The 12,657-nt window shown below is 45.7% G+C and overlaps 1 protein-coding gene across 1 annotated transcript in view; it reads right to left on the reverse strand.

The window, feature by feature from the left end:
* Window positions 1–10,052, reverse strand: part of LOC146775747 (uncharacterized) — a 124,455-nt gene extending 114,403 nt beyond the window's left edge. The window contains exon 1 of the mRNA XM_085637882.1: window positions 9,394–10,052. Within this exon, the coding sequence (XP_085494008.1) occupies window positions 9,394–9,654 (261 nt within the window). The 5' untranslated portion in view covers window positions 9,655–10,052. The remainder of the gene's footprint in view (window positions 1–9,393) is intronic.
* Between the last annotated feature and the right edge of the window lie 2,605 nt (window positions 10,053–12,657).

Genomic DNA, 12,657 nt, shown 5'->3' on the forward strand with positions numbered 1-12,657 from the left:
GTAGATTTAATTAGTACGCTTGAGTTCAGAAGAGAGGAACAAGGACCCGATAGATTGAACTCTGTTTGTCCATCTTCTTTCTTCAGAACATTTGATTCCAGATTTGATGGTATATTATGGATGAGGTTAGGGTCGAAGCGTAACCGTTTGGTCCTTTTTTTATTTATCCTTGGGCGTTTTTCACTTTTTTCCTTCTTCTTTTTCTTACAGGCGTTGTTACTTTTCTTCTTGATAGCCTTTTCCTTAATAGGAGGGGATCTGACTTTTAGTCCTTCCTCTATAGGCTGCTTGGAAGACTTTACACCTGTCTTTTGGAAAATAGGGAAAACCTTTCGTATTGTACTTGAGTTTGTATTTTCTGTCTTAGCTTGCGGGTGGGACGTAGGTACAACCACTGTAGCTAAAGACTCAGAATAGAAGAGCTGCTGTAAAGTAGAGGAATGTAACTTATCAAGTATATCTTCGTTTTCTTTAATTTTGGTTTTATTTTTTCTACTAAAGAAAGGCATACCAGCCTGGATGCTAAAGTACCGCCCTTTAACATGTGAAAGAGAGTCTGTTTGAGTAGTATATAGCTTGTCGGAGTCATCCTCCAAAAGAGGAGAATGGGAGATCCCCTCCCTAGATCTGGGATACTGAGGGGAAGTACGCCAGCTTTGCCTGCCAATAATTTTTGTTCAGAGGCTATAAACTTTGTCAGGGCCAAAACAGAGTCCAAGATAGAGTCGGAGTTACTTACTGATTCTCCATTAAGGCTAATTTGGAAGCCAGCACTCTTTCCAGGCAAAGTAATGATTTCGACATCAGCATTTTTGACAATGGATTATTAATTGAGGGAAGAAAGTTCGGGGATAGTTCAGGAGTTAATGAGCCTCGTGAATCTAATAAGCTTGTTCCACTGGGAGTACTACTGAACAGTTGCATTTTAACAGGATGATCCTTCGAGGAAAGTGAAGTGGCTGGAAGAATCCTAGATGATTCTAGATTAGGAAAGTGAGACATTTTGGCAGACTGATTGTCAGAGTCCGGACTATGAGGGCCCCGCTCTGAGCCTACCTGATGTAGTCGCCCCTTTCTCCCCCTTACAGCCACCGGACACGGACTTCTCCCTGGCTGGGTCCTCACGCTCCGCTGTCCCGTACGCCTGGCCCTTTAACAACGACGAGGATGTTCCCGATTTCAGCCTCTGGGGGTGGAGCCGAGAAACGTCATCCCCAGATAAAGGTCTGCCAGCCAATCCCAGGGGGTAGAAACCCGGAAGGAGGAAGACGCCGTTCCAGTTGACCCCGGAAGGCAGGAGCTGTCGGAGGAGCTGGAATCCCTGAAGATGCCCGCGGACCCTGGTGCTGAGAAGCCTGGAGGTCAACGTCCCTGTGACTCGCCGGCCACGTTCCAGGAGGGATGTGGCTTGAACAGGTGCGTCAGCGCTTGCGGGGGAACCTTGAAATGGGTGGTGGGTTTGGGAGGAGCAGGGGCACCGGTGGAATAGCCGAGTAGCGGGTTGTGTGTGCCGATTAGCGCTTGATACCTGCGCGACTCTGGTGGCAGTTACCCTCCCTACACCGCCCTGACCGAAAGCCAGGTGATTTACCCCCACGCCCTCTCCTTCGAGCACTCCGTTTTCCTTAGCGCTAAAACGTGCTGTTTTCTTCTTTTCTTTTATGTCTTCCCGATTTGATCTGGCTGCCTTGGTTCCACCCTGATGTAAGCGACCCCAAGGAACAGCGCCATGGTGGAGAATCCTATCCCCCGACGGAAGACACGGGAGGCTTTCCTTTTTTTGTTTGCATTACTTCCCTTTTGACTGCCCACTGGGAACTCAGTGGCTAATTAAAATATCCTTACAAGCATATAACGTGTGGTACGCTTACTGCCCCCGACACTGACCTAGATTAATGTCAGGTAGCGTGAAATCTTCCATTATGTGTTCTCCTGCTTTGGCACTAGTTGAGATACTCTTTCGGGTTCAAAGACTCCATTTACAAGGGAGTGGGTGGTTAAGCTTTCCAGCAAAGAGTCAGCTACCCTAGATTCTGAGTGTTGTCGATCCTTAGACCATGATCCCCCGATTTTGGGCGGTAGTGTGGAGGGTACTATTGGCAATGGTTTTCGGGGAATTACTTTAGCCTCTACATGATCTTCATATTCTTTTTGGGAAGACTCCAACATCCCTACTGAATTTAAATTTTCTCGAAACTCAAATGTATACATGGCTAAAGTCGTTTCGCTTGTCCCTACTTGTCTCCTCGTCTGCCCTTTTTATACAGCAGCCAATGGCTTTATAGCAAAGTCTGTGCTATATATGTAGAATAAAGACCTCACTGCCAAACATTATAAGGATACAACTTGTCACGAGGGGTTCATGACCATATATAGAGGAATGAGGATGATTCAGAATGGACCAAGAACAGAGACAAAATTGACCAAGAACAGAGACAAATCACTTACACAATGTCAGGGTAAAATAAATACCACTGTAGCTGTCTCCTTTGAGGCCACAAGAGAAATCAGCTGGCAATAGATATACCATCAAATAGTCTTGTTGCTAGGTAAAAGTGAGGGCCCAAATGGCAAAATATCATTTGACCTGGGGTGCCAAAAAACCTTGCATCAGAGCTGTGCATACATTATAATGTCAATTCCAGAATGGTGTCACTGATGCCTTCACTCTTCTGCCCTTAGAGGTTGTCTTCAAAATGTTTTAGTCTACGCTGGGTATCTATCTTTTGAATCTTATGCATTATGCCCAAATTGATAGTCGGTCTCCTGATCTGCAGCTCGACAGACTTATCATGCATGACTCCCTGTCTGATAAAGGACATTTTATGTCCTTACTCTCAGCCCTTCCTGGTATGTTACATACATCGTCATCTCTTAAGAAGGGATGCTGCCTCCTCTGGCTCTCAAAACAGGTTATCCTTTTAATTTTTGGGCATTAACATTTGTCGGTTGTATATGGCTGCCTTACCTCCTTTGGCTATAATTAGATTTATCATTGCAGTCCTTCACATTATCTATTTTTTCTCTCAAGGTCAGGACAGAGCATAATTTTGAGACGTCCCCAATGCAGACTCTACTTTTTTCCCTTGTATCATGAAGAATCAAGTTCCCATTTCTCAGCAAAGACACACTGACGGTCAAAGTGAGTCTCAAACATGTTTCTCATCATTAGTCCTTCGCTCTATCCTACAACATTTCTCAACAATCAGTGGGGTACAGGAGTCACACAATTCCAGGGACTCCACCAACCATATAGACCTAACTGTGGTTGAGTTTTTCCCTTCAACCAACGATTCATTTGAGAGGAGCTGCATTGAACAGAGCCTCAGGTTTGTTCAGTAAAATTTTGTTTGACCTCAAAGTGCCTTGCTCACCTTGCCACCTTTATCTAGCCTCCATCTAGTTTCCCTTACATTTGTATCTGCTTACACATTTAGAGGTTCATTGCACATTTGGTGGGATGGGAGGAATGTGGTAAATCAACAGTTCACCCAACTCATTAGTTTTGTAGTTGCCCTGCCTGTTAGAGGGGTAGTAGAGCTCTCAGGCTGTGGATGGCAACGCCTCAGCTAGCTCTGCCATCAGGTACTTTTTTCTGGCAGTCCATCTGGCAAGGGGCTACCGGAGGCAACAAAAAACAATGCGATGGGTGGAATGCTTGAATTAATCTAAGCCTCTGGCAATTGCTTGGGCCGCATCCCAGTCCATCATTTTTCACCCACCATGACACCTTAGTTTGGCCCAGCCATATGCAAATCAGTTTTGACCCTGCTCCGATGGGTACAGTTCAGCCTAAACTGCTAGGCCAGGCCCACCCTGTACTGGAACACAAGCAAACTAGGACTGGTTTTGCCCTTATTATGGCTCACCAACCAGGTATAGATGAGTTCCAGTGGCACAATGAGCACAAGACCCATGTCTGGGCATAGCTGTCACACCTACGGCAATACAAAAAAAAAAAAAGAAGGTGATTGATGGAATACTTGAATTAATCTTGGACACTGGCAATCACACTTGGGCCACATCTCAATCCATCATTTTTTTTGCCCACCATGCCACCACAATTTGGACACAGACAAACTGAGGTGGCATGGTGTGCAAAACGATGGATTGAGATGCGGCCCAAGTAATTACTAATGGCTGAGATCAATTTAAGCATTCCATCTATCCCTTTTTGTATACTTCAGTGTGTTGCCCGAAGTGGAATGGGTATGACAAGATGTGGGGCCCTTGCACACTGCAAAATAGCACAGAAAGCTAATGTGCTTGTCCCATTCAGATTCCAAAAGACAACTTAGGTGCTAATGTGCCTGTGTCAGAGCATTCACTTTAACTGCAAGTCACTTATTTGTACTTTAAGTAGACAGCTCAAAGGGTTACTTCTTTTGGTGCAGAGACCCTTGTGCTATTTGTAGATCAAATGATATGATCATAGTAATTTAGCGCATTAAGTTATGATCCAGTGTCAAGGATCCGCAAACAAAATGAGAGGCTTAAGTTTAGAACAATATTGGGTTTTTTTCTCAATCTTTTGTTATTCTAAGGTTGCTAAAAAGGGTTCCTTTAGCTAGTAATAAAGACGCATTAGTGCAGACAACCCAAGCCAATCAAACCTATAAACATCACACACATTTTAAACATTATGTTACATGGCTCCAGGCCAAAGGCTTTTTTTTTTTTTTTAATAATTTTTTTTTTCTTTGAACAAAACAAAGTGACATTTGATTGTACAGTTGTCCTGTAACACTTGGCAGTACAGCACATGATTTTACATCCAAGCAGGTGGAACCCTTCCTACACAGTTTTACACTTTCGGTAGTGACACCCCACATTTCCGCCCCCAAGCCCTCCCCTTCAGTCTGAGTCAGAGGTATCTTCATCCAGGCCAAAGGCTTTTAACATGTAACAATGCAAGTATGGATGACGTGATTCCTATTCTTGGATGTATGACGTAATCAAGCATGCTTTTACATCGGATGCCTATTACATCGCATGCCTTTACAACGCAGTCATTACAATTAACGCGTCGCTACCACGCATTCCATTACAATGCAATTCGTTACAACAACTTAACTTAGGGAAGTGCTGGACATTGAAATAGTATATTTTACTATTCCAACTCCAGTCTGCGCAACAGTAGGGAAGGTGTTGGATTTAAAATCCAACAATGCGTTCCCTAAAGCAAGTTGTTGTAACGACCTGCGTGGTAATGGAACCATGGTAATGATGCGTTTGTTGAAGTGCCTGCATTGTAATCGCACTGTGTACTTCGGTCTGCGTTGTAAACGCTGTTTACCCCAATTCTGTGTCTCCGTCTTGGTCTCATGTAACATCCTGTATATTGAATTACACAATTGTATGATTCAAAACCTCTGTATAACATCTGTGTGATGTAGAGCAGTGTTAGGCTCCATCAGGCTCCCAGAAAGGCTGAGACTCGAACAAAAGGATTGTTTATGTCCACTTAAGGGAGGCATTTGAATTTGGCCCAGCCTAAATTAAAATAAGAAACCTCTCTCACCCTTGGTATGTTGCTGTGCTCAACGCAAAGCACACCAAGGGGCAGAGTTATTAAAGCGTAACGCAACAGCACACTTTACATAGTGCAGGTCTTGCGCTGCACACACCATTGGGCAAAGGTTTGTGTGTGTGTGCTGTCTAGCATAGGTTTTGTACTATAAGTGTATGTTTCCAGTACAAAATCCTACACTTAGACATTTTTAACATTTCCTCTACAATACACCACTCAATGTTTGAAATAGTAGGAAAATTCAAACATTTTGTCCTGAAGGAGGCGTATTTTCTTGATGCAAAGCCAGGTTTGACAATCTTTGTGGATGCAGCTTTGCGTCAAAATAGCAGGTGGCGAAAGTCCAAGTACCACTCATGAACCACTCATTTGAAGCAATGTAGCAGACAAAAGTGCAAAACAAAGACAACTTTCCAGCCGAAAAAAATGTTTTCTCTCGAAAGTAAATATATTCAAGATTTTGTGCTGCTTTGCATGATTTTGCAACTTACCAAAGTCTTAAAATATCTCCCCCATAGAGAGGGCATTGATGATTGTGCGGGATGGCGAATCCAAGAACGACTGACTACTTGATAGTGTGTAAAAGGGCGCTTTAATGAAACCGGTGCACAAAGTTTGTAAAAAAAATTTGGCTCGAAAGTCTTACATACTAAATCAATCTGTCCTCACTATACATCTTGTAGCTAGCCACACCTACCTCCCCTAAACAACCCTTCACCACCACTCGTCCCCTACCAATCACAACTCTCGTCATTGAAACTATCCGTATCCCAACCTCATGCCTATCCCACTGTTGTCATCTTAATCCATTCCTGCAACTCCCCTCATGCCCCTCTCCCCCGAAATCTCAACTGGGTCTCAACCTGACCAACATCTTGTTGCCGTAACTTTTAAATGTATCTACATCCGCCAAGGCACCTGCTCATCAACAGTGACATCATCTTCCTCATTAAGCTAAAGAAAGGGTGGGAAGGAGGGAAAAAAATCTGGACAACTGTCCGGGTCAGTCCAGTGCACCATAAACTAAAAAGGCATCCAGCACCCGTCTACGTATCCCTAAATTTATAGACCACCCTGCCCACTTGCCCTCCAACCAATCACAGCTTACGTCATTAAAACTCTCCGCCTCCCAACCTCATGCCTACCCCACTGTTGTCATCTTGCTCCATTTCTGCAACTCCTCCACACCACCCTCTCCCCCAAAATCTCAACTGGGTCTCAACCTGACCAACGTGTTGTTGCAGTAACATTTACACTTATCTACACCCGCCAAGGCATCAGCTCAGCAACAGCACCAACCAACCAATCAGGGCTGCCCAGCGCATTCTCCTTCCCCTCTCCCCCCAAACCCCAATGTGTACAGGGTAGAAAGAAAAAATATTTCAATGAGGCTGGCTCAGATCCCGGCTACGTCTCTATAGTAGATACAGGCAGGGCTTTAAGTGGACCTGGTCCTGCCGGTGCTCAGCTCCAGCAGTTATTAAAAGCAGGTGCAGAGACGGGTCACTACCGGGCTCTCCAATTTTAACTTCAGCGTGGGGGGGGGACCTTAACACTGCAATAGTACCACCAGTGCTTTAAATGGGCCGGTAAGTACCGGCGCTTATAAATTGTCGGCCCTTGAGTACCGGAACTTTTCCTTGTACAAAGACAGTACCGATACTCATGGGGCATCCAGCCAAGCTCAGGGAAATTTAACATATACAAAAAAGAAGCGCGACACAGCGGACGAGTTGGTCTGTTTTCCTGAAGCACTCCGATGGAGTGCTAATCTCCCCTCCTGCAGGCATGGCAGAATACGGCAACGTTTGTTTGGAGTCCGATAAAGGAGGAAGGTGGTGACAGTGACGCTGTAGGGGGGGGGGGAAAGGGGGAATCAAGGCTTAGTAATGTGCGCAGACTCCCTTTATCGGACTCCAAACGAATGTTGCCATATTCTGCCATGCCAGCAGGACAATGCAAAACCTTTGGCAGGCACAATTGCTAGTTGATCTGAATATGGATTGAATAGTGCTTAAACTCTGATGGAGACAAGTCATCGACAGGATTGATGTGTGAGCGGCCCCCAGCCCAGGATGCAGATTTCTGTCACCCCTTCTGCTCACTACACGTCGAGATCGAATCAACCACAAAGAGCTTATGACGAGAAATTCTCAAAATGCAAGTCCCCGGAGAGTCGTGGCACATTTGAAACATTATCCTTTGTCATGCCCATTGGATGTGAAGGGTGCAGGGGGCATTACAACCAGAAGCAACATTTTTCTTTTTCAGTAAGAAATACTCCGAGCTGAAATTAAAACTCTCTCATAGAGAGTGAAGTTTGCTTTGTGGATAAAGAGTTTGTGTTCAGAAGTACAGCAATAATTCTCTGTGAGTGAACCAGCAAATAGGTTTGCTTCATTTGTGTGTCAAGTGTGTTGCCTAAAGCAAATGTTTTGTTATTTGTTGGTTAATTGATCGTAAGGTCTAATGCTCTAGTTAAGGAGAAACTAACCACTTTAGCTGAATGATGATCAAACCCTAATACAGAGCACTTTGTGAATTGTTTTTATCCGACCATGGAATATTTTAAGTTCTCTAAGACCATGAGTTGGCAGTCTGTACCTTAAGGCTCTTGAACTCACAAGGCCACCTGATCTAGGAAAGAACCTAGAATTTTAAACCAAAGTCCTTTGGATTTTCTAAACTAGTATTTTATTGGCATAAATTCTGTACTTCGTTTTTGTGAACTTTTTCAGTACAAGAATCTTCCTTGATATTTTGGCCAAGCTGGTGCATCTCTTTGGTCCCCAAAATTCCCCTGTGACTTGCACGGAGATGGTGAAAAACGAGTGCTGTAGTCCCAAATATCATTTTTGGCACCCACTCTTTTTCTTCTGAGAAGGCAGAGACACTGCAGCCTAAGGGGCGACCCTGTAATAGGACAGTTACTCCGATTTAATCTACTTTCCTCACGTTTTGCTGGGTTTTGTGAGTAGACTTAGCTGCTGTGAAGATTGTTGGCCTATTTAGTGAAGCGTAATCAAATTGTTCTCAGGCTAGATTAGAAGCAAATTTGCATTGAGTGGCTCAGGTGAATGTATGTTTTGCATCTCAGTATCATTCTGCACATCTGCGCATCAATTGAATCTCAGTCACATTAAATGTGTGTCTCTGGCCGGGTCCCTTAGCATTGTCAGTAGCCCCGCCCCCATAGTCCCGCCTAAGTCCCGCCCCCATAGCCCCGCCCCAAACCCCGCCCCCTAGTCCACATTTCAATTTGGTGAGTACCTGCACTTATTTTTTTCCATTTAAAGCACTGAGTACCACCCATCACTGATTTGATGTAACTTTAAAGAGACTAATTTTTCAGTTGTATATACCGCAAACCTGAGCACCAGATACAGCATACAAGGACATATTCATATTGTGAATCACAAGAAGTCGAGCCAACTTGAGGCTCGAACCTGCTTACTCAGTTGGAAAGTCGGCAGGCAGCTCTAGTGTTACGCCACAACTTCACCCACAATTATGGAAGCATTTTCAGTACTGCATACGACAAAGTCATAGTTGCTGCTTATTTATCTTATGCAATTTACAACCATTGACAAAGCAAATAGCTCTGGCTTTTTGTAAATGTAACGTTACTGGTGTTATATATCTGGATGAATGGACAGACACAGCAAGATACCAGTGGGGCAGCAGCATACTAAGCGAAGTACAGATTTTTAGTTTAAGTGGTTTAAGCCATGCCCCTAATTACACCGGCCGCGCCCCTATTGGAGACCCTCCGCCCAGTTTTTTCATCCCACTTAAAGCCCTGGATGCAGAAATCCACCCCACTTTCAGCACAACTTATACCTACTCGATACGAAGGTCTTTACCTGACTTTGTGGTGATTCCGGGGTCCTGCAGGTGGCAAAGATCTGCTCGGGGGCGTTGGGCTTTTCCAGCAGCTGCCGGACAATTTCCAGCCCAATGCCCCGGTTACAGCCGGTTATAAGAACGGTGCGCGCGAGTGGAGACGACATCTTACAGCTGAAAGTTCTCTCGACTGCACGGAAAGTTCTCTTGCACTGAAAATTTCCTTGACTGCAGCCGCTACAAGTTGAAGTATTCGCCCCACTCACCCTTACACAATTCATTCACCCCGCCTCTCGCTCTCTGCGTCATCTCGGCAGAACCCTTCCGGCGTCTGACCTTTGACTCGCTCTCTCACCCTGTTTTTATGCATTTGCCAGATTAAATAAAACCAGCAACAATAATTACCATTCTTCTAACTCAAAACACCGAGGCAGAGTCGATTTTTTTGCCCCGTCATGCGCCCCGGAGGCCATAATTACCATTCTTCTAACTCAAAACACCGAGGCAGAGTCGATTGGTTTGCCCCGTCATGCGCTCTGGGGCCATAATTACCATTCTTCTAACTCAAAACACCGAGGCAGAGTCGATTGGGTTGCCCCGTCATGCGCCCTGGGGCCTGCTTTGGTTGCACACTGCCTCGGTAGCGACTTTCACAACTGACCTGAAAGTCCTCCTCCTCCACCCCCCCCCCCCCCACCCCCCTATTTTAGGTGAGACTCCGCAATCAGCTCCTGGCACAGACACCCACACTACCTCAACCTTTCACTGACATATGCTTCTTGTGCATCCTCTTGTTTGTGTTTTTTGTGTGTGCTGTCGGTAATAATTTACTTTTTGTAATTTCTTGACCTCGTCTCTTCTTTGACAGTGCTTGTTAATTTGAAACCATCTGTGACAATCATGTAATGAAATTAAATATTTATATTGGAAAGCGCTGTAGCACCTTTGGGAAATGTCGCTCTATGTACGTTAGCATAAATAAATACAAAATAAGATAAGTACCGAAAATAAAATGTAAATTTAAACAAGAAAGGAGGCCCCTAGACTGTAAACAAGTTTAACTGCAGGAGAGGAAGGAATAAGACATAAGTCGAAGCAAAGAAAGTTAAATAAATGGAAGTGAAAGAAGATGAACGAAAGAAACAAAGGCACAGAGGGGGAAATGGAATCCAGAAAGGCTAAAAAGGTAAACAAGAGGTGTAGGAAGAGAAAAGTGAGAGAAAAGGAAAAGCTAAAGAAAACGAAAATGGTTTGGCTTTTTTTTTCAACAATACAAATCATCATTAATAGACGCAGAGCTGATATGGAAGGAGCCGCAAGAGTGCAAGCTTCTCTTAGTAACACCTCACAACTGGCCGCAACTCCGAAGTGCCCCCATTCATGAGTGACCAATGCTATGATTACTTACCGGTAATCCCCATTACCCTTAGTCCTACTCGTCTTCGAGGACGAGTGGGACTAAGAGTAATGGGGATTACCGGTAAGTAATCATAGCGTTACCTCTACATCCCTCGTCATCGACCCAGTCATCACTAATGAGGCATACCAAAGCAACCACACAAGCAGGCCTTTGGCACACCATGCAGAGATCACAGACTAAACACAAAAGTGGAGCGCAGCAAGTGAAAAACCTTTAATAAACACACAGAATCAGGGGGCGGGGGATAACCCCAGCATGCAACACACCACAACCGAAATTGGTCCGGTCAGACAGAGTACAATTCAGACGATGATGCTTTACAAAAGTAGAATCAGAAGCCCAAGTCCCAGCCCGACAGATCTCATCAAGGGAAACCTCATGAAAAGCAGCTCAGGAAGCAGAAACACCCCTAGTGGAACGGGCCTGAACCCCAAAAGGGCAAGGCAAACCAGAGCCCTGATACGCCAGAGAAATAACAGCCTTGATCCAGCGACCCAGAGTAACACGGGAGGCAGCCTTACCTCGACCAGCCAGACCAAAGGTCACAAAGAGAGAGTCGGAAGAACGAAACACAGCACAGCGGTCAACATAAATAGACAATGCACGCATCATGCCCTGAAAGTGAAGCACCAGCTGAGCAGGCGAGGAAGGAGAAGGACAGGAAGAAGGAAGGATCAACTCCTGAGAGGAATGAAACCGAGAACAAATCTTTGGAACAAACCCAGGATCCAAAGAAAGGACCACTGCGTCATCCAAGAAACGCAAAAGGGAGGAGAACAACACAAGACAGTGAGCTCACCCAATCGCCAAGCAGAAGTAACAGCAGCCAGAAAAGCCACCTTAAAAGAGAGGAACTTAAGGTCAACAGATTCCAACAGCTGAAAGGGAGAGGACTGCAGAGCACCCAGGACCAAAGAAAGATCCCAAGAGGTACCGGAGAACGAGCAGAAGGAGAGGAAAGAGAGAAACTCCAGAACAACAGAGAAACCAACAACCCATCCGAAGACGGGAGCAAAGCCGGATCCCGGAAAGCCCGAACAGCAGCCCACTGACCCTTCAGAGAAGGCAAGGCATAGTTCTTCTGAAACCCATCCAAACAAAAATGAAGGATAGACACGATAGGGCAAGAGGTAGCAGACAGACCAAGCCCAGAGCACTAGGATGAGAAGGAAGCCCAATGTTTAGAGTAGGAGGACAAAGTAGACTTCCTACGGGAGGCCTGCATCACAGTGATGAGGTGGTCAGGCAAACCCTGGACCCCAAGAGACATCCGTTCAACCTCCAGACCACTAGGGTGAGAGGGACCAGGAGGAGGGGAGAGGGCGACATCAGGGGAGAAGGGTAGCGGGGTAGAATCCAAGGAGGACCCACCGCCTGACTCAACAACAACGGGAACCAGGACCTCTCAGAGGCCAGTGAGGCAAGACTGCCACCACCCGGGCACCGACCCGCTGGACCTTCAGCAAGAAGGCCAGAATCAGAAGAAAGGGGGGAAGGCGTATAGCAACCAAGGTGGCCACCGGAGAGACAATGCCTCCACCCACCAAGCAACCAACTCCGGAGTCCGGTAACAAAAGAGGGGAAGCTAAGCATTGGTCCTGGAGGCAAACAAGTCCATCTTGGGAGTCCCGAACCTCCGACAGAGGATCCGGAAAATCCTCGGGGAAGAGACACAGGGTCAGAGAAGACAGAAACCTGCGACCCAAGGTATCCGCCACCACATTGTCCACACCCCTGATATGCTGTGCAGCGATGGCCAGAAGATGACGCTCTGCCCAACCCGCAATTGCACAGGCCACCAGATTCAAGGAAGGACTACGACTACTGCCCTGGTGGTTGATGTAAGCCCCAGTAAGTGAGTTGT

Source organism: Triturus cristatus, chromosome 12, assembly GCF_964204655.1.
Source record: "Triturus cristatus chromosome 12, aTriCri1.1, whole genome shotgun sequence".
Lineage (NCBI taxonomy): Eukaryota > Metazoa > Chordata > Amphibia > Caudata > Salamandridae > Triturus > Triturus cristatus.